Source organism: Hippocampus comes, unplaced genomic scaffold (assembly GCF_001891065.2).
Source record: "Hippocampus comes isolate QL1 unplaced genomic scaffold, H_comes_QL1_v1.1 scaffold57, whole genome shotgun sequence".
In the NCBI taxonomy this organism is placed as follows: domain Eukaryota; kingdom Metazoa; phylum Chordata; class Actinopteri; order Syngnathiformes; family Syngnathidae; genus Hippocampus; species Hippocampus comes.
The window spans coordinates 1,630,036-1,653,741 of NW_017805039.1; the positions used below are offsets into that span (position 1 = coordinate 1,630,036).

The 23,706-nt window shown below is 41.8% G+C and overlaps 1 protein-coding gene across 1 annotated transcript; it reads left to right on the top strand.

The window, feature by feature from the left end:
• The first annotated feature begins 624 nt into the window (after positions 1-624).
• Positions 625-4,748, top strand: msx2b (muscle segment homeobox 2b). The gene is made up of 2 exons (XM_019864253.1): positions 625-1,261; positions 2,084-4,748. Exons 1-2 carry the CDS (start codon positions 928-930, stop codon positions 2,524-2,526), a joined length of 777 nt encoding a protein of 258 aa, XP_019719812.1. The 5' UTR covers positions 625-927; the 3' UTR covers positions 2,527-4,748.
• The last annotated feature ends 18,958 nt before the right edge of the window (positions 4,749-23,706 follow it).

The following is a 23,706-nucleotide window of genomic DNA, read 5'->3' on the forward strand; positions in this document are numbered from 1 at the left end:
CAGGTCACTGGCAGAGCACAATGTAGGTCCTGTATGTGTCTCCTCTTTTTGTGTCGTATAAATTAAAGTTGCCAGCTACGTAACCATCATGCTCTAAAAAATAAGGCAAAGTGTTTAAAAAGGTTTTAAATTGAAATAGATGACATGCCTACATGGGACTATGGCTCGATAGCCTGTCCGCCTCACAGTGCAGAGGTACCGGGTTCGATTCCGGCTCCAGCCTTCCTGTGTGGACTTCGCATATCATTCCCGTGCCTGTGAGGTTTCGGGTACTCCGGTTTCCTCCCAGATTCCCAAAAATGCATGGCAGGTTAATGGAACACTCTAAATTGACCCTAGGTGTGGTTGTGAGCGCAAATGGTTATTCGTCTGTTGTGTGCCCTGCTATTGGCTCGCAACTAGTTCAGGGTGGACACCGCCTTTCATAGTGCTCCAGATTTGACACTCCGGCCTTGGTCATTGACTAAATTTGGGAGAGGCATTCTGCTTTCCTTGTGTAAAATGTGTGCTTTGGTGCCTTAAAGGTAAACACTGCTCTGTCTGTGTAATTCACTGCAGAGGTCCTATGATGCTTTCATGGCATCCTCGAGTTTCAAAAGTCATATATATGTAATTGAAATCAACTCAATTTTAAATGGTGTCTCTACATTTGGCTTGTTGTACTTCCACTGTTAATGGTCAAAACATCGTGATTATCATACTGTCGTTGAATTTACATGGGCTCATAAAAAAATAAAAAACATCCGCCTTTGCCGAGCAAATCAAGAAGGCAGCGCCGCTCAACATCCTGGTGGAACGTGATTGGTCAGAACCAGGCGTGGGCGTAACGTGACGCGTGTACATACAAACGCCTACACGCGACTTGACTTGACAGCATCAACACAACGCGGAGCTCATCGGAGCCAGACCGACTTGTTCAGGGGGACAATGGAGATGACTACCCAGGAGAGCGCGAAGGATTTGGGCAACAGTTCGTCCGAAGAGGAAACGAAAAGCTCCTCTTCGCCTCCGGGAGCGCCGCGGCATCGCCATCCGTTCAGCGTGGAGGCGATCATGTCCGGGAGGACGACGTGGGCGAGCCGCGTGGGGGAGCCCGGTCGGTGCGAGGTGGAGGCCGGATCACCGCCCGCGGGATTTGGTTCCGTTTACAAGTGCGGGGATGCGGCCGCCCAGGCCCGGAAGAGCTCCCCGGCAGCGCCCATGTCGCCGGTCAAGTCCGAAGTATCGGAGGCGGAAGACTGGCTGCTCTCCTCTCAGCCTCGTGAGTTTTACACATTTTTCATTGCTCCACATTTTCCAAGACACCATTCCCAAATGAACGCAGACAGCCCAACCGTGACATCAATTTGAAATTGAATATTGGATCTTGATGTTATATTATTGTGAAATTGCCTTTAGATGCCCACTCGGATTTTATGTATTGACTTCCTCCTTTCATATTTTTGAACTGATTTTAACTATTTCAAGTTAAACATACCTCATTCAGGAAATCTTGGTGTCCATTTTCGACAATCCCCGAATTTCTACTTTCTCCACAATTCTACATTTCAGTTAAAAAAAAAAAAACATTCAAGTCTCTCACGGCATTGTCGTCAATTAATTCTACATTTTAGTTCAGTGTCAGCGCTTCAGAATTCACATGCAAATTTTTACGCAAATTGTATTGTCTAGTTTCAGTTATTTTTAAATTTCTCATTACATGTTTAGTTTGTGGTGGACTAAGTCATATTTGAGGAAACTTTGACAATGCAAACAGAACTTTTTATCAGAGTAGGCTCCTAGTTAGTCTGAAATGCATTTCTGATCATTTTTGGTAAAGGTTTGACAGACCATCTGATGTACCAACTTGACCTACTTAGTAGTGACAACACTTTCCAAATTTGCTTTAATCCAATTACGTTTTTTCCTGCTAAATATCAGAATTGGCGTCAAAATATCTTCATTGGTCTGACGCTAACTGAAACCCGAGAGTACTGTGCATCCACAATTTGCTGTATAGTCGAGCCCCGTTATTCGCAGGGGATTTTCAATTTTGCAATTTTGACTGTTGAGGCTCAGCTGACCCATCGGTTCCCTCACCCAGGTCACATCAGTCCCGCCTGCCAGTTGAGGAAGCACAAGACCAACCGCAAGCCGCGCACGCCCTTCACCACGTCTCAGCTTCTGGCTCTGGAGCGAAAGTTCCGGCAGAAGCAGTACCTGTCCATCGCAGAGCGGGCCGAGTTCTCATCCTCCCTCACCCTAACGGAGACCCAGGTGAAGATTTGGTTTCAGAACCGCCGGGCCAAAGCCAAAAGGCTCCAGGAGGCCGAGCTGGAGAAACTCAAGATGGTCACCACAGCCAAATCCACGACGACGACGGCGGCGGGGCTGGTTCAGCCCGGCCTCCGGTTGCCAATGACGCTGGGCACCATGTCTCTATACGGACAGTCCTTCTCTGCGTATCACCAGAGAGCCATGATGCCCTTTTCGCCATTAGGACTGTATGCCGCTCCCCTGGGCTACAGCATGTACCACTTGTCATAGGAATGGAATCATCACTGACTTTAAGGAGGATGCATTGATGATGCCGGACTGACTTAACATGTTTATAGCCGCACAAGGAGATCTTTTATTCTCCCCATGGTGAGGATCGTAAAATGGTTTAGATGAGCTGCCTGCTCACATGATGTCCCGCTCACCAGCTCATGTTTACTACACGCTTGCACTGGACTCTCAATTGATAGCCAAACGTGCCTTGTGTTCACAAGGGCCTTAAGTCGTACAGAGAACCGCATTTATTGCGGGGGATATGTTGCAGACCCACCCACAATACGTGAAAATCCATGATATAAATATACAATACAAAGTCGTAACGCTTCTTGGTTTCAAACACATTCAATTTATGAAAAACACACCTTTAAATGTTTTCCTTAGCACTTGTTGCTTGCACAGTTGTCTAAATAAGAGGCAGAGTGGGATTGCTTCAGGCTCCCTCCCAGTTGAAGTTTACAGTAAAATTGCCACAAAATATATGACAGAATACACTCTGTTCCCATTCAAATGAATGGAAATGCCATTACTCCGTTCCACCTCCAAAGAAACCCAATCCAACCAAAAATAGCACTCTATATTGTCCTTTTAAAAACAATAATGACACTTAAATTACATTTTCTCTTTCAATGCATATTGTGCTGCTCACTCTGGTATCTACTCGGGATGTAACGATAACGGCGACATTAAAATTGCCACAATATCGTCATCAGGTGACGATATTGAAAGCAACACATCCCTGTCCAAAAAAAATATTACTTTTCCCCCGCTTCAGCCAAACACAGCATTGTAAACTACATAGACCATGATACTATGCACTGCGGAGCCAAAAGGAACACATCACAATAAAATGACTGGCTAAGACCATTTCTCTCTCACTACGGTTATTATGTACAAAAGCACAATGTTTTTTGCGGGGTTTTTTTTTTTTTTTTTTTTTTACACAAAAGAGAGTTTTTAATACAGTATTTTGAGATCCCCAAAACATTCCTTACACACCCATTGTGTCCACATAGATGTTAATTGTTAGCTTATATGCCTATAGCATTCCCCATTGTATGTTAGCATTAAGCTAGCTTAGGCTATGTGGTTATTTTGAATACACAATGTGTATAAATCTCTATTTCATGTTTTCTTAGGCAGTCATCTTCAGCTGAGAGTGGCAATAAACAGCAGAAAAAGAAATTGTCCAATCAACGGCTCGTATTTTGAAAAACCTGGAAGTCGTATCACCACTGTGTATGCAAACACCAAAGTGTTTAACAAAACCACATACATTTTAAACAACAAAAGTCTGCTAGCTTCATGCTAACATGAGGAGAACGGAATAAATGGGTGAATGGAAATTAGCATAGATAATATGAACCTTCAAGCGACAACTACTTTAACACACGCACGCACACAGCTACCACACATGCAAACAACAATCCCCAAGGGCCAATATCTACTCTGGAAACAACATTTCTAACTGGAACTACTTTGGGGACCTTCTCTGCCTCTTCTTCTTGCTCTTAAATATGCTGCATCTCTCCCAGTAGACCTCAGTGCTGTGACACAATGCGGTACGTAGCCTGTGTATCGAAATGATTGCTTAAAATTCCACGATAAAGTGGGGATGCAAACAATGAACGACACGCGACAAAGCGGGGGAACACTGTTACGCCCAAAAGATTCAGCTTCAACACCAAATATCGGTAAATGTTAATAGACCCATTTTTATTATGTTTTTATTTGCCTTTTATTCTAGCTTTAACCGCCTCAGCAATACAAGTTGATGGCCTTAAACCTATTTATTCTCTCTGGAACTGTGGGGATTTTACAAGTGACTTTTTATATATTTATGATTATTAGCGAGAACGCGGTATGAGCGATATATTTGTATGATTCATATACGACCCTTTAAAAGGGTCCACATTATACTGTGCGGTTTCTACTGCATGTATTTTGTTGAAATCAAATAAAGCCTTACATTATGTTTGTTTAAAAAAATGTGTTTGTCTTACATGGTCAGACTTGTTCCCGCACTCAAGTTTTATGCGAGTACACATTTGGTTTACGATGGAGTTACGTTTCTATGATGGCGACGCAAGTGGAATTTGTCTACAAGTCAGAACAGGTTGCAGACGATCACTAACAGTAGTGAAGTCATAATTACAGTAATTATTTATTGGATGAAAAACGTGTGAATATAAGAATAAAGCCCCTGTGTTTTTGTAGCTGTCGTGTGTGTGTGTGTGTGTGTGTGTGTGTGTGTGTGTGTGTGTGTGTGTGTTCTTGATCGGTGCAGGAATTTCACATAAAGTTCATACTTCTAGTTCAACTTTGTTTTTGGGTAATCGCCAAGCTTAAATGGAATATGTACTTTTTAACGTCCGTATGCCGATAGTTGGTATTGCATGCTCACCCATCAAGTATAAACTTGAAGGATCAAGTCAGACTTTTGTTGTCCGCCTACAGAATTGTGTTAAATGTGTATGTGAGGAAGGGGCTATTGAACACCAACGTCGAGTTTCTTCACCAATTGGCAGTTTGGCTGGCCAAAGTTCCACATAAGAGCTGCCATATTAGCACAAATTAGCGAGTAGTGTCGTTAGCATCTGATTAGCATTAGCATTTTTTTTGTTCAGTCTGGTTTGCGTACAAATTCAGTTTACATTGCTGCTGCAGGACAGATGTAAACCGGGGGACCCCATGTCGATCAATATGTATAAAACTCATTCTCATATGTGTCATTTGTTTCCCCGTCTCGTTAAAAATAACCACCGACTGTGGTTATACTGGGACACGAGGCTAAAGATGCGCGTCTGTTTTTCGTTTCTTCCGTATGACTTTGATGCAGCAACAAGGAAATTGTTTACGATCAGCAGCAGCAGCACATTTATGAGGTTTCCCGCTGTTAAAGTGGCGAAGGGTGCAGAGGCATCATTTTCTGTAGCGGGGTCCAATGTCAAAGGGCAAAGCATTCAGCACTAGGTTATCGATTTGTCGGGGTCTGTTTGCGCCATTGGTGGGTCCTCTGACAGTAATAAGCACAGCATGTGGCTGTTAAGTGTTTCAACACAACAGTGTGGATGCCTGCTACCTCCCTGTTGTGGCTCTGCTATATACCGGTAATATATAATAGATAGCGCTATATATTGATATCTACAGACAAGGCCTTAAAAATTACGAGTTCTATCCATCAGAGAAGATGAAGGAGGTCTTAAAAAGGATCCTATCCAATTAGATCTTGCGATTAGGATTTAATTAGCCCAAAAACAGATGGTGACGCTCTTGTGTCACATGCAATTACGCTCATAAGCAGCATGTGTCACTTTATAGCCAAATGCCAGCTGAGACAATCAAATCAGAAGTAGTCTGCAGTAAGTTATGATGAAACTGCAAATACGCAGCAAGGCCAACGACACGCACACAAACACACTTCTAATATGTAAATTGATCACACATGGCAAGGAAAAAATTACCATGTGTTGTTAACGCTTTGAGTGTGTGGTGTACAAGAAATGACCAACATGGCTCGACTTCAAACAAGAAGTGGTAAGAAACTGACCAAAGAAAAAAATATAGTACGTAGATGAAGCTAGGCTGTCGTTAGCATTCCTCTGTAATATTAATAATAACAATAACTATAATAATGGGCACCACAGTGGCACATTTGTCCTCTATGTCTGGCCCCCAACAACACAAGTCTCTTCCTAATTGTCTGTCCTTATGTTTCATGTCCCAAACATGGAGTTCGTTCCTCAGTCGACCTCGGTCTTGACGACGCACACAAGGATTTATGATTGCCAGTATTGAATAGCATTTTTAACATTTACTTACGTTGACAGTCGCCAATAGTAATAGCAGCAGAAAACTCACTCATAGCAAACAACACCACCGAATAAGTGCTCAAGATATTTGTGAGACATCTGATAATTGGGCCTTTGCTGATTATATTAAGTGGAAGGGAGAGAAAATGCTTAAAAAATGGCTTGACTGTGTGTGCGTTACCCACTTTACTCAAAAGTGGAGCTCGTAAGAAAATAATGTCGGATTCAGAATCATCTTTATTGGCTACTAAAAAAAAGGCTGAATGAGGTCGTGATCCGGATGTGGCTGGTCAGAGGATTTTGCCTGCCCTTGTGTTGCAGCATCAAGGTCCTCATGAGTGGGTACAGATGATTTTTTTTTTTTTTTTATGAGCACTCCTGTCTGTTGCAGTCTGATTTTGTCCTTTTTGCTTGGCAGAGCCAAAACAGACTGTGATGGAGGAACATTGGATTGATTCAATGACTGGTGTATAGAACAGACTCAACATCACGCACACACCTGCTGTGTCCTGCCCATCAGGAAGCTGAATTTACACTGGCATATAGGGAGGAGACAACTCAAATTCCATTTAACAAGAAGGCTGTAGCTGATTTGTTGATCCCCGTCTGCATGATTCCCATTAAAAATCATATTTAAGTCAAAAAGCGAGGGAGCAAAATGACTTGGGTTTTAATGGGAATGTTGAAGCTACAGGTTTCAGCCAGCAGGTGTCACTATGACGACAGAGTTGATCGGCCTGAAAACCCAGGCAACTGGAAATAATTGCAAAAAACAGGCTTCTTATTTTGCCATATAAAATGTCCAAGCATCTGGTCACCGGGCAATGTGCATGTGTTGTAGTTATTAGATGCATGTGTGGTAGCATCTCCACATCTAAAGTGCATCAAATATGAACATTTCATAAACTAAATAAATAAATAAATAAAAACAAAACAGAATGCCCCATCACAAATCAATATGGAGCTGACATGAGAATGCGACACACACACGCGCGCACACACCCCATTCCATTCTGCCAACTTCCCCTCTGTCCCACTCACAATGTTGATGCACTTAATGCCAATGAGGTGCTATTTAAAACTCAGCATTAACGGGTGGATCTCCCAAGATGTTAAGCTGAGTGGGAGTGGGCTTCACCTTCAACAGCCTTCACGCCATCATTAGTTTTTAAAGCAGCCATGTGTCCAAGCCATATGATAAGTGAGAACATAGCTGCAAGGGGTAAGAGCTAGAAATAGATTCACATGTTGGATGTCATGTGAATTTTCCTGTAGTTTGCCTTTCAATACGGAGAAAAAGGATGTGCAGGTGTCATATGTTTGGGCACCTTCAAATAGGTGTTGGTGTACCTTTTAAGTGGGCATGAGAAAAGATTTAATTCTGCCAACACACACAGGAGTAAAAAGTGTGATGATAGCCATAGAGCAGGAAATGGAACTTAGTCCATAGTAGCAGTAGCATTGCGGCAAAAGCGGTACATTCTGTGGTCTCAGTATTGCATCTTTTTGAGGGACAACCATTTTGGGAATGCAGCATGAACAAATTGGGTTGCATTGGACCTTGGAGGTTTCACTGGATTTGCTACCATTGGAGGCCATTTGGGCCACTACCACCAAAACTCCTTGTTTGTCTTTTCTCCCTTTCTAAAAAGTCATTTTCCCATGCTGTGAGTGTTTTTATGGACGCATGAGACTAAAAGGCCGAGTATGAAAGCACTCTGGCCACAGATAACTCCTTGCCTGGATTTACACTACTCCGCGGTTCATGTAAGACAAGTGGGGCTTTTTTTGCTCCCGAGTGGCCCTGCTTGGATACGAGCTAATCATTTACAAACAGATCTCCTCAGATGTGAATCATTTTCCAAATACATTCTGGATACAACCGGATATGAAACAACCAATGTGTCTGCAATGTAAACAAATGGTAAATTAAAAAAAATAAAATAAAAACTGCTGTGGACAATCAAAACTGCTGTACAGCAAAAACACAGACCATAAATTCTAAATCTGGCACATTAGACCAGACTTGCAACCAGCCAAGGTGGATGACCTCATCAGACCACCCCTCTTCAACCCACTGTGTGCTTCACATCTGCAAAAAACTATCGAGACCATTTAAAGGCAGAATGTTTAATCAGCTTAGCAATCTTACAAAATATTCAGGCGTGTATTGATTTTGTTTTGTCAAAGCAGACAAGCTGACTTGGGTGGCTTGAGTAAATTTTGGGTGATTACAAAAAAAAATTAAATCGATATACAGAGTACCGTTATTAGCACATAGATGTAATTATTTTAACATATTTAATTCCTCTAAAATTTCACACACACACACACACACACCGAGGGTTTTTAATTTCATGTTTTGAGAAGCACACTGATGGCTCCGTATACAGCAAGTAAAGCATTTTGTATTTTTTTGCTACTCTCTGTACATCACACTTTTTTCCCCTCTTTTTTTTTTTTTTTTTTTTATTGTAATAAAAGCAATGCCGCTCGGCCAAGCGCTGCCTGTGATGATATAACAGCACGATGTGTACCAGTTTTCAAAAGTGAAATCCCATCGGGTGAGCCAGAGCGTGTGTTTAAGCTGAGATGCTACAGGCGGCGCGCAGTTGTTCATTGTCAAACATCACCCGCAGTCCAACAGGCGGCAGCTGGGAATTCCGACCTGCGGGCGATAACGTAGCAATGATTGTGCCAAGTTATCAAAAGCGCCGGTGGGAAGCGCATGAATAAATTCGGCATGTGCGGCTGTGGCATACTCAAATCCAACAAGGCTCCTTCCTGACTGAAATATGCATTATATTCCATAAATCGGCGGCATCCGATAATTCCTACGCTGCTCAGTAAGTCAGCCATCCAGTTTGTTTGTAGACACAAGCCAAGAGGTGGTTTGTGATGTTCGTGGGAGAAATGTGGCGAAGTTGCGGCAACACAATAAAAACCCGTGAAAGACCTAAAAGGTCAAACTAACAATATGAGGCAATTATGAACAGGTTGAGTCATGGCCAGAAGGTGCAGGTACAGCGGGATAAAATGTGGCGCGAAGCACTGTCGGTGAAGAAGTTGTTCAAATGAATAAGCACGACTATGGAGCATAACGTGCATAACACGCTTCAACGAATCTCTCCATTGGTTCAGTTTCGAGTAAAAATGCCAACTGAGATCAATTTACGTCGGCAAAAAGCCGACATTGAATCAGGTACGAGTCATTTAAAATGGATTAGATATCATAGATGCCATTCAATTATAGATAGCAAGTGTGTAAAACAGTGAAGTTAAAAACAAAAAAAAGTTAAAAAAATATATTTTGTAATCTCTTGAGATAAGAGTGGCCAGACTTTTGAGATACAAGCCATCATTTGGCCTTTTTTTTTTCTATTTGTGAGCACAATTTTGACAGACTCAACTCACGTCACACTAAGTATGCTTGGCAAATAGTGACTAATTCATCAAAAAAAACTGAAGAAAAAACAAAGAGGCTTCAAGCTGTTACGTGCCACTGGCAATAAATTGCAACTGGCAAACTAAACATAAAACCAATAGAATTGCACGTTTATTGAAAACAGCGTTGCCCCCAGAACGGCCCCTGCTGGCTTAATGCTAACATATAATGGTTGGAACAGATTAATACGGTGATACCAAACGTGCATATACTAAAGCATAATGGTTCACCAATTTGACAATTTCAATAAACTAAAGATGAATGATATCAAAATGGCCCTTGCATTCTTTTACCTGTCAGCATACGGCCCTTGAAAAAATAAGTGTGCCACCCCTGTCGTAGATGGACAGCTTCAGCAAATCAACATAAGCCTGCAAGAAAACGGGTATATTTACACTGCGATATTTCATAGTTTTCATCTTTCAGTGACAAATGGCTGGATGTCTCTGCCCGGTCGTGTTTCATCGCTCGAACAGGAAAGAGCGCTGAGATGAGCTGCATGTTGAAACAGAATGGACAAGTCTAACAAGGCAGAAATATGGCAGCTTTTATGATGTAATCAAATAGTTTGTGCAACACAAGAGTTCAGGCTCATCATAAAGTCCATCGGCCCATACGTAAAAAAACCAAAAGAGCAAAAAAGTGAATGAATGGCCACCTTTGTTAGACTTTACAGCATTCCAAATAAATGTCTGGCAGGGCCAGAATGCTGCTCTTAAATCACTTCTTGTTGCTGCCGAATCATAGAAGAAAAAGTTTCAGGATTAGTGTTATGTTCCACCCCAGTTAAGCATTTCACCGCATTCAGGTTTTGTCTGACTGGATGAATGGAGGACGTGCTGGCTCAAGGTTACGTGCGTTCATCACGACTGCAAGTGAGGGAAGAACAGATAAGTCGCTATCAGAGATTTGATCATTCAACTACAGAAAATAGCCACAGAGGCTATTAAGGACACAAGACTCTGTTGGATCTCTTTATCCTTTTTCTTGTGGTTTGTCTTTCATAATTAGCATCGCCAAATATCTCCCAAATCAGGATGCTATATCGCACTTAAAGTTTGTCATTCAGCCATCAGGGGAGTTTTTAAGCGAACTAAAATATGAGTAACATTTCTCAGTGTGATAAAGTACTTTGCAGCTCAAAAAAACCAAAATAATATCCACGTGAATTAAGTCACAATTATGGAAAGAGTCTTTTATTCATTTGGTACCATTCTGACAATATTCTTGGAATTTTGGTGAGTGTGGAGAAAAAAAACCCAAAAACGTTTCACAACTACTTTAACTGGGTTGCAGTAATCAGTTTTCGATGCCGCCTGGAGAAGAGTTTCCTTTGTTCAGTGACCCCACTCTTAATCAAAACACTGGCATCATATATATATATATATTTTGTCCAATTTAACTTCATCTGGAATGTGTTTTTCAATGAGGAAAATAGCGCTCGATGATATACTTGCAGTAATAACAATTAAATAGAATGGGGCATCATGATTGCGGCTCCTTCTGGTGAGTGTGGAGAAAAAAAAAAACGTTTCACAACTACTTTAACTGGGTTGCAGTAATCAGTTTTCGCAGATGATAAAGAATATGCCCGACTCATTTTATGGTCTGCCTACATGCATTATTGCGCTATTTGCCCAAATATCCATTGCTTAAAACGTTACAAGGTGAAAAGGTATGACATTTGCGTTGACTGCTCATAGAGATACAGGAAGTAGAGCAAAGGGGCACGGCCTGTCAGTCAGTCAGTCACGCTGGACACCGAGAGTCATGCGTCACTTCGAGTCAGCGGAATCTCACGCTACGCAGCATGTCCCGAGGGTGGCACCGTCACTCCCGCAAAAGCCCGTCGGGGGAGGGGGGGCCCTTTTTTTTCGTCAGCACCGCAGCGGCAATTTGCAGCGTGTGACCTTTCAAAGAGGCAATGGAACATGACAAGAGATGTTAACATCTGAGAAGAGGCCCACGGGTGTTGCAAGATATACGGCCCAAACACTTGCGCGCACGCGCGCGCTCCCGCTCTCTCCTTGACTGCACCGTGAGGCCTGACGTGAAAACACATGATGGCGGTTTGAACTGCGAGAGATGTTTGGGGCATATGCTTAGCGAACACATGGGTTGGATTTTCCAATTGGAGCACAATTGGAGAGATTGAATGAAACGTGTTGACTTCAGCTGTTTGTAATTGACTGCATACGATGTTCCTCTCTCATGTGTTGCAAGGGCTCAATGGACAAATCTCCTGACTTCCGAGGCATTCCGTCCTTTAATCCGGCCCGTCGTGCATTTTCAATTTCAAGAGTCCTTTGGTATTTGCTGCATGAATTAAATATGTCAGTTCAAAGTATTCATGTGTTTATATTCGGGCTGCGCGACATATTTAAAAACTATCGTCATCATGACGGCACACGCAATATGGGTATCGCAAAGATCTGACATTTGAGCTTTCATCCGACGTTGACCAATCAGATGCAAGCTATCCAACGAGAGAACAGTGTCTCGCGGCATCAATAACACTAAATATATATATATATTTGTTTTTAAAAGCCTGACTATTTTGTCGCATGAGAAAAATTCATTTATTTCATTAGACAAATGTAATTTCGTTAGCTACATGTTAAATATCACTGTCACAATAATAGATCTCACAATATTCAACACCCATATCTCATCACATTTTTTCCAATATCATTCATCCCAAATGTATGCATTTTATTTTAATTCATTGTTTTCCTGTAAATAATATTTTTGGGGTTTCATTCTCTTATCCAGCCCATTAAGCATATCGAGGCCTTGTAATATAATATTTGTTAAAATTAGGAGTAAATAATACACTTTAAAAAGTTACGAATCTACGAATGCAAAAAAATGAATAAATAAAAAATGTGACTCTTTTGTTGTTGATGTTGGTTTTTATAATGCCACCACAGAGGGTACAAGTGATGACGTACGAGTGATTAATTTCCAAATGTCAAACAACAAGTTAATTAAAACATCAGCTGCAAAGTTCAAGTTTATCGACGGGAGATTTCAGTGATTTGTGGATGGGGACTAAAGCATTATGTACTTTATATATTGGACCTCCTTTGGCAAATTTATTGATTGTTGTGGTTTTTCTGTGTTGCCTATAGGTGAGTGGCACTATTGATAGAGCATTATTTGTGAGCTAATGAACTAATTTAACAATTATGCAAACTTCCAATTTGACTGTTAGTTACAGTATGTCTTGTGTGTGCGCGTGAGCGTATGTAACCACGAGCTTAAGTACCAGTCTTCCTCAATTTAGAATGTCAGTAGAGCGGTAAGGTCTCCGGGGAATAACAGTCTTCACGCTTTCGCTCCCTACACAGCGGCCGACACGCTTCTATTCCAGGAAGTTGCCGAAAAACCAAGAGGAGGAACACGGCCGTGACACTCGCTGACACTTTCTGCCTCTTGCACTAGACTGCGGTTTATTTTTTGCAAGGGGGTGAGGGGCAGCAGGGTTTGCCCGTGGGTGTGTTGAGTTGCGCAGAGAGGATGTTGGAGGCTGATGCCGAAGGAAGAGACAGGGGCCCAAAATACACCCAATGGACACTTCATTAAGTACACCTCCAATAAAAGACAATTCCGACCTGCTGAAGAAGCGATGATGTCAATCCTTTCTCATTCACAGTGCACATTTGTCAGCAGTTTAAATTTAATTCTTACTGTCTAGCAAGTGGCATACTGTACGTCGGTCCAACTCATTTACATGGAGGCGTTACAAATGTGATGTCATTTAAACACTTCTGCAAACTAAAAGTACCAGCCAAAAACTATAAACAGTCTCTGAGATGAATGAAAGTGTGGAGTTTGACAGCAAGTTGTAAATTCCCCAAATAAAGGCCTTCCTTCAGTAAAACATCTGCAATGCGCTTCAGGGCTTCTTCACAAAATGCTTGCCGGGACCAGATTTTGGCACTGAAGCAGATGCTGATTTTAACTAAAAGGACTTGCTTTGAAATGATATTTAACTCACCTCGACTTTCTTGAAAGAGCACTTTCAAAGCAACTCCAGTGGCACACCAAGTGCAAAAACAGAGTGAAAACAAATAACAACACTATAACGACGCTAAGTCTCATGCTGAGTCAAAAGCCAGAATTGGAGTTTAGCTCCAGTAAGGAGGCGCACAGCAGCATTTTGGAGCAACTGGAGATGATTGAAGGAGGACTGTCCGTCTCCAAAATAAAGTGCATTGCAGTAATCCATCTGAGATGGCACGAAGGCATGAATTACTGTTAAGAAATGCTGTTTCTTTCACCAACTGCCTCAGATTAAAAAAAAAAAAAAAAAAAAAAAAAAAGCTGGATTCAAGCACAGCAACAATTTGTCGCTCCAATTTAAAAAAATCACTGTCCAATTTAAAAGCCAAATGCGAGAGAGTGTCGGCTTTAGATAGAGCCCCAACAACCACTTTCTCTTCTTAATGTCTTTTTTTATTCCACTCTGGCTGCAGTGGCCAACTCCTCATTTACGGTACAAAAGGGAACGGCTGGGCTGTTTTCGCTTCAGTGTGATTTTGTTCCCTCGGTGATGTGACTTCAAGCCCCCTGAGAGAATTTTTCCAAGCATCTGGGTGACTAGCTTGACCACTTTTTCCATTCATTTTGTCTTTTTATTGTGACTTATGAGGATTTGTGTTGTTTCTGCTACATCTAACTCTCCTTACTATATCATTCCAAAATCCACAAAAGATAGATTAAGGCAGAACTTGATGATGAACGGTGGGTTAGATTAGACATCTCTAGTGATGAGCATCTCAGTTCTTTTTTTTTTGGTCAGCATGACAGCATGCAAAGGCTCAAGCTTAAATTCTTCTTTGACAACCGTGGGGGGAATTCAACCATCAATTGACACATATCGTCACTGGTTTAGAAAAATGTATTTAATTAAAAAGGATGTGAGATCCCAAAATGTTCTGAACTCCTTTTTCCATGCCACTGTTGCATTAAGCAGAATGATGATGCCACAGCAGAGCTCTGCGGTCAGCACATGTTCCTATAACTGTGTTGACTTATTGAGACTTGTTTACAGGTATGACAAACATCAGGAAAATGCTCCTAGAACATCTGAACTTGATGTGGGTTTCATCAGAGGCACTTTAAATGTTGGCAGGGGTGTACCTACTCCCATTTAACACGAGTTTGAATTTTTCATCGATTATACTCTAATGCTCATTTTCTTGGCAAATCTGTAATCACGCTTAACTGTACCACCATCTTTCAACACATTTAAACAACACAATCGGCCTCATGTGAGATACCAGTAAAAACCAAATGCTTCCGAAATATCAGACTTCTGTCTTTTTGCTTGCATGTTACATACAGATTGATAAGATGTGTTCTATTAACGATTGTGATAGTTGTTTGTCAGCTCACCGGCAGCCTCTTTAAGCATCAATACACGTTTAGTTTGGAGTCGGGATTGGCCACTGGCGTACAAATGAGCATGACGGCGACAAACTTGTCAATTGGAAAGAAAAATTATCTCATGAATAAGCCCAAGTGTGAACCATATGCCAACCTCGAAATCATTTGCATATTATACTCTCCCTCTCTCTCTCACACACACACACACACACACACACACACACACCCACACACACACACACACACACACACACACACACACACACACACACATCAACTAAATGCCAAATGCTACACGCTGACTATATAAATCCCATTCTAACTGCCAATTCAAAGTCACTTCTACAAGCTCAAACTACCCTTTCAATTTAAATGTGTGAGACCACAACACGGAGGTTGTCACAGTGCAGCCATTTCCTGCCCCGACAATGGCTTTCTAACAAGGCACTCGAAACACATGATGCCACCCAACTTGTAACACGGCCTCTCCCCGCACTCTCCCTCTGTGGCTTTCAGATTAGACTCCAGCTAATGAAGTAGCGGCGGCGGCATAGCGGCATTGAATGAGCTTTTTATCTCGGTTCATTGTAGCAGGCTCCATGGCCGAGCTGGTGACACATCTGAGGTCAGCGGAGAGGCTGAGATACCGCTATTCTACCCAGGGCAAACGAGGAATACAAATGAGGAATTCCGGGAGTTGGCCAAGCGGTGCAAATGGGAAGAATGCCTTGCAATAATTAAATAGGGAGACCATTTATTTCAGAGGATTTCACATGCAAGTCAGGTTGTCAATGAATTCTGGGAGATGCACTCACCAGGGATCAAAGTCTCAACCAGTCCAAAAAATATATATTTTCATCGCAAATTCCACAAAGTATTTACAGACACTGCACACACCAAAATAAATTATAAAAAAGCTAATGCTACCGCTAACACTAAAATGAGTCAAAATGATGGCAAATGAGTGATTGGTCAACCGAATAAACTTTAGATTCTACGGACATAGTGAAACTTAAAATGGTAATCTATGATATAGAAATGTAGAATTTCCTTAAATTTGTCCTCTGAAAGCTGAACGCTAAAATTGGAACATGAGGCAAAAAGATAAACCAAGAGTGATTCGTCAAAGAAATTTGATTTAGAAACACTCAATTTGACTGATTTAAGTCATAATTTATCTTTCAACAACAGTTTTTACATAGCTAGCATAGGTAGCGCTAATTCTACATGAAAGAGGCAGAATACTCAAAGAGTAACTGCGATGAAATATGTGATAGAAATACAAGCTTTGGTAGAAACAGTAAAGTCCAATCGGTAATTGGCCTCATTAAGTTCTGTCTTCTACTGTTGTTCCCGCTAGGCAGGAATGATGATGCAGGTGTAAGAACAGTAACTTTTAAAACATTTAAGACTGGAGTGGAGCTGCTGAAGTGTTGAGCTCAGGGCTAACATTGTACAACACAGACTTATTCACAACCACGTCACACGTAACTACATAAATTCGTACAGACCAAAATACATGACGATATACATATTTTTGGATCATTTTTGTATGTTGCAAAGCTATTACGAGCACTGCAAACCAGCTCCGAAATGAAGACGCTAGTGCTAACGTCGCAACCTGAGGCAAAATGCAAGACTGGTCGACGCCATTTGTTTTGCAAACACTGGATTGAGTGATATATGAATCACTCTTACAGCTGATTTCGGAACACCATCGGCTCAGTCGCAGCATTTTCGTGTCACTTTATCAAATGTCTACTTCTGCTAGGAATATGGATGAAAAAAAATGGTATTCTACAGGTGTCGTCTTCACAGTGCCAGTTGATATTTTACAGCCAAATGGCTTCTCTCCCAAAAATTAACTATCCCCATCTTTACAGCATTGTATTTTAATTCGCTCCAAATGCCAGCCCATTCTGTTTGACCTAGCCCGGTGCTTGTCATTATGCACTTTCGCCGTCCCCACGCTGGCCGCGTTCCTGCATTCATTTGGCGAAGCACTGCAGCTGCCAGTGGCATTGGGAACTTGATTTAGGCAGGGCAGCCTTTTATGTGAGCCTTTATGGTTATTCCTCTTATTAGTTAGCATAAGTTTAGTTGGGAGTTTATGCTGTCATTTTTTGTTGTTGTGTTGTCAGCAGGATGCAGTCAAAAAGTAGGATTCCCACCAAGTAAGATTGCTTTACATTGTGGTGCAGATTTAGCGAAAATTGTACAGATTCCTTTATGTATTTTTATTTTTTTCATTTTTGTCAACCTTGAGAGGGCATTTGACATTGTCCTTAAATTTCTTTGTGAATAAGGCATGAATAATGCATGAGCCTTAATGAAAACACTCAGGCATATACATGAGGAGGCGAGCTGTGAAAGTGTTCAATCTGCTCCTGATGTCCACTGTAGTTCATCAAGAATACTATTCTAAATGGAGATTAGTGTTGAGTGACTGCAATGATCACTTATATCATGGGAAAAAATGCCTGCAGGAATCTGAATTTATTTCCAGTCTTTGTCATTTCTGGGCACCACTGGATTAGAAAGTCACAATCTGGTTCTGTCTTCTCCCAGAAAACAAAAAATTGTGTAATTTAATGAGGGGTAAAAATCGCACTCCATAATATTGTGCTTCATAAAATAAATAAATAAATAAATAATGATAAAAAAAAAACACAACAGTTTTCATCACACTGCATCCATTGAACGGCCATGGCACTGCTTTCTGGTGTGCCTGCCTTGGCCACCTGGGGGCAGCATAAGATAGATACAGATAAGCTGTTCAACGAGACCGCTCAACTCATCAGTACTGCACTAATAGTCTGTCTTCACAGAGGATAAACAATATATAACAGAGTACTGGTATATTATCTGTTGCTTAAAGGGTTATAACACAATAGCATTAAGCTAGTGGACGCAATGTGATGGTTTTACATTTTCTTTGTTATATATTTCGTTTTGAACATAAACTGGGAATTGCAATGAACATCATGAAGCCTCAATAGCATTAAGCTAGTGGACGCAATTGTTATATATTTCGTTTTGAGCATAAACTGGGAATTGCAATGAACATCATGAAGCCTCTTTGAGGAACATTTGCCAAAATGCAGCTTATTGTGAGTTGGGTTCAACTACCACCATCTCAAGTCTGTTCTCTAAAGTCTAAGCTTAAAAAAAGATCGGCTGTTGAGTCACTTGTATCTCAAGGCACTGCTGTATATTTTCAGAAAAGGCAGGTTTGAGTGGCCAGGGGAAAAGCCTGCCATGATTTTTGGCTCCACAAGTGGTGCATAATTTAGCATATAAGCTTCTTTGTATTCGCATAGATGTGTTTTCTCAGCTTACTTGCCACCTATGGTCCAATGCCGCATTGCTTCTTGTTGTCAGCTGATATTGCTTTCAACAAGCCCTCTTCACGCTGGCAATTTGCTCTAATTGCTCTCCCTCTTCAAACAAACATAAATGTCGTCAACTTTCATATCCTGCTGTGACTACAAATGCGATGAGTCATTTATATCCAGACAGTCGTGCGGGGATAATAGAAAAATCACAACGATGTGTCAGTCGTTGAGAATAAATGAATCTGCCGGTGATTTAGATGAAGTCACTTTTCGGAAACAGCTTGTACCCGGTTGTGCTTTCGAACGGGGCACAGAACACGTTGACTCTCATTAATGACATTAATAAAAATGAGATTACCAAACTCAAGTGTCAACAGATGTCAGCGACAAATACTTGAGACGGCCGCCGGCGAGGTTTGGGGACGAACAAGGAGAGCGCTATGCATCAGCCACTGCTGTCACTAGACGGGCTTTTGATGGCGGCGGTGTTACACCGTGGGCACGTTGTGTCCCGTCGGTACAGAAGTGCCCTACACTTTATGGATGGTACAGTGACAAGCCCATAGTACCTGAATATCATTATTAATGCAGTGATTGTGGCCGTACATGAACAACACGGGCCTAATTTCATCTTCACGGACGACAGAGTTCCAGCACATCGAGGTCGCCTCTATATACATCTACCTTTATAGCTATTGAGTGGAAATGCGATATATAATGACAGTGTAAGGAAATGAGTGATGTGAACAGCTTCTGAGAGACGATACGCTAAGGAGCCAGCCGGAGTAAAGTTTAATGAAATGGCCACTTGGCTCCATTGTGGATGCACCAATCAGCAAAAAACACCGGTAGAGGTCACAAACAATTTGATCGAAGAGAATCGTGCTGGAGCGTCTCATCTCATTGAAGAGCAAGATGCGACAAAACGATTTACTCCGAGCGTCCTTTGAGGGCCTCGCCAATCTAACATCACGGTTGCACAATCAGAGAGGCTTGTGCAACGTTAAATCGACTTCCAGGATAAAAATTTCCCTCAAGGCAAGAGTACCCTCCGGAATTGGTTTTGTTTGTAATGTGGGCATAATATATTGCATTTTTTACAACACGCAGTCAAGAACATCTCTCTCCAGATTGCGGCTTCGGCATAAGACAAGGCAGCTTTATTTTTATAGCGAATTTCATACACCAGGTAACTCAATGTGCTTCACATAATTAAAAACGCAAAATTGAAAAGCATTCAGAAACAAAAGAGCCAAAGGCATTTAAAAGTAAAGTAATAAAAAGTATCTTACTAAAATTACAGCTTATCCAGTGCAGGGGTACTGGGAGCCGGATTTTATCCCTGCCGACTTCAACTCAAAACCACATTCAAGACCACTGATGCCAACACATTGAAGAAGAAACTCAATTACTGTCACTTTGTTTTAATGAAATAAGTCTCGACATATGTTAATATGCAACAGCGTTCAGCCGACAACTGAAAGGGATCCAGAATTCTGTATACACGGAGTCTGATGCCAGCTTGCTAAATTGTCTATGAAAGCACGTATTATGCTGTAAACGTATTGCGGAGTTTACACCGACAGATGAATTTTACAAGGTTGAGATAAACAAACAAGTCATAAGTCATCAAAAGCCACGATTACACAGACGTGGGCGTGATGAGTAAGTCTATTCAAACCGTCAAAAGGTAACATACAGGGATGGCTCTGGTACAGTTTATCTTAAGTTGTACATAAAATGTAATTCAAAAATAATTAGGCATAATGTCACTGTAAAAAATGTTTTTAGCGCTCTGAGGAAAAAAACATTTGACATTCAGGGTTTTCAATGCCAATATGCAATTATTTATAGACTGGCACCCTGGAACAGAACCCAAAAGGTACTTAGAGTAACTGGCTGGCACAGAAAGGGAGCACACGGGCTAAATATACAAGGACTGTCAGTGCCGGGTAAGTGGGTACAGTGTTCCAGACTGCTGTTGACGCATCACGCAGTTGGTGACAGCCCGACTCCCGATTGAAAAGATCTCATCGTTATCCATTCTGGAAAAATATGATTTGTTGTTCATAGGAGTGATGATTAAAAAGACGAGATATTCATAAAGCCTGTAGAATACACTGCTATTGAGCGACTTCTGAGAATCAAGACTTTACGCGAATGCAGCATTGCGTCCAAAAACACAAAAACCGAACCCCCCCCCCAAAAAAAACAGCTTTTTCTTATTATTATTCCACTCTTGTTTTCAAGTGAGCCCAAAAGGATTGACATTTCTCCACAGACTGCAACACCAAGAACAAAAAGCCAAGCTTACCTCAGGACAGGCAAGTAATAACTTTCCGACTCCCCCATCTGAAAACTTTTCCAGCAAAAAGTTTAAATTGGCAACAAACCAAAAGGCAATAATGTGCCACTGATGCTAAGTCACTGCCTCAGAGCACTTACTGAGGGTCCAATCAAATTACGGATATCATCTTGATCCTGCTCACTGGGGCGCATATTTATTTGCAAGGCATCCTGCAACCATATGCTGTGATAGATTAATCAACGTTCAAGCGCAATGTTAATTTCTCCCAACGCCATTAGACCTTTGCGACCATTTTTTTTCTGCATTCACAAACACTTGTGAATTTATTTTTAAATGTGTTTTTAGTTGAACTTAGTCCCACGACAATTTTGAGATGTCAACGTCACCGTAAAAATACTGTTGTTCAACGACCTTTAAAGAGGAGTTTGCAGTGTTAAAACTGCTAGCGAGATCTGAATGTTGCTTCACATTACAAGTCCACCACGCCACTTGAGTCTCTGACCAAAGCGTGTGACTGGTGCGCCACATTTAAAGGGGATGCGAGGACCCATGTTCAAAGGTGGCTCCCATCACTCCCACAGCGGCAGAGACGTCCTTCTCTTAGATCCGCCCACCTCATCTGCAAATTTACGAATAGTGGTTAGAACAGCCTCTGTGCAGTTATGTCACATGCCTGTCCAGGAGAAATGTTGCTAATTTCGCATCGCCCGGTTGTTGACACACAAGGGAAGTGATTGTTTTTAAAAGGGGTAGATATTCCACCGTCATTTCAGCAAAGCTCCGAAGGTAACATGTCCGCGCAAGGGAGTTGATGAACACTGTCTGTTAGGCCTTCTGTCTCCGATTGGTTGGTTTTTCCTCGGACGCAGTGGTTTGTTCAAAAAGACACAAAAAAATTTGAGAGTTGATTTTTTTTTTTTTTTTTTCCACAAATCATGTTACTCATGTCTTCTGTCAGGTCATACTACTGGGATCATGTAAGCTGAGGTCTTCCATAGCTGATGTCTGGTATGACGGCATCTACAGTATGACAGCGGTTCAGGCTCCAAAGTTTGGTGTGACTTTCGACAACAACAAAAAAAAAACCCTGGGCAAATTCCAAATTCAATACAACATTTCACATTAGCTTGTTTCGAGTACAGGCCAATGTTATTAAATTTCATTATTTCCTTCGAAGAATACAAAGCACCTACAAGAACCAAAAAGCTCATGTCGGCATTCAGCATCCAAAGCTGCCCCCCTCTGTGTTGTTGTTGAAACAATAACATTGGTTTTCATGGAGACCTCCAGGATTAAGGCGAATAAAAACACGACTCGACATCAACCGCCCTTCCACTCTGTGCACTTGCACTCATAAAGTCGGATGGCAAGATGACAAGCATCAAGCAGCCTTGTTTATAAAACAGAACAGACGACTGCCCACAGTGGTATTGGCACAGTTTGCTGAACAAACAAACACTTTATCACAGACGTCTCACATTCTCCATATTTGTCCTTTCTCTGACTGAGCTTGTTTTTACTCCATTTTGCATCCATTTAGTTACTGGCAGAGGAGTCACCAACAAATTAACGTCTGACATTAAAAGTGCTGGTAAGCTTGACCTCAGACAACGCGATATTTTCATTTATTTACATCCCCTCCACCCCCCAAACAGATTGTGGTATCCATTTATCTGATATGAAAGGAGGGAAAAAAAAACATCCTGTGGAAATAAAACAGGCTAAAGTTTGTGTTCCGTTTTCATTGGGTAAAATGGGACACTCTGTTCCCTTTCCCGAAAGTTTATAATCATGTTTGAACAAAAAGTGGGGGAAATTAGGTCGCGCATGGAAGACGTAGAGCTGCGCTCAAAAAGCATCGGACTCAGCTGAAACTTGCGTGCGGTGTGTTTACTTTGTCTACGTCGGAAGGGTAAACGTTCGATGCGGCGTTACCCCACGCCGACGGGAAACGTATTCACAGGCATGCAACTCATCAAAGTATGTGCTGATTTGATTAAAAATTGAACATGTAATATTCAAATCATCCTCAAGCTACACCAACACGCAGCAGATGCGGGAGAATCCGAAATCACCGGTCGAAAACAAGGATGAACTGCTGAGTCCGACAACATGAACTCTGCTCTGGCACTCCCTTATGCATGAAGATGAAACGTAACCCAGACAGCCGCGTCCTCCGAGCGTGAGTGATGCGGGAGCAGCAAAGAGACTCTGTGTCAGCTTTATCGGGCTAAATACTGTACTTCCACGGCCGGAGGAGAGTGAACAAACACACACAAGCCGCCTCATTCGTGTTTGGGCCGGCAGATGTATCCCCTCCCGTGGGAGCTTTCCGGTGCTCATTCATCCTGCTGCACCTTGCAGACAAGAGCGCCGGCTTCCAAATTTAGACCCAGTATCTCTCGATAATTGACTGCTTGTTCTTTCACATAAGCAGGGCAGCTCTCCGATGTTGCTCTGCGATTAATACACGATTGCCATCGAGTTGCTCGGCTGAGAGAAGGGTGATTTAAAAGGGGCGTCTGGGTCATCAGACTACTGTTGTCAAGCATGAAACAGAGAGGTACTGTCTCGATTGCTGGGTAGCACATGTATGATGTTCTGCATAATGACTCACTTTGGATTCCCCCCCACCCCCAACAGGTTAAAGCAGTAGGAACAAGTATGAGATAAATCAAGTCAATGTTGCCTGATGTCCACAAACCGTGATCAATCATTACCGAAATACATGTACATATGTATACTCATGCCCACTTCAAGTTCTGAAAATATTAGAGCCATTGCCCCAATATTTTGTATTTTGTGGACTTAAGCCTTTTCTTCTCCATAGGAACTCACAACCTCACAGTGCAGAGGTACCAGGTTCGATTCCAGCTCCGGCAT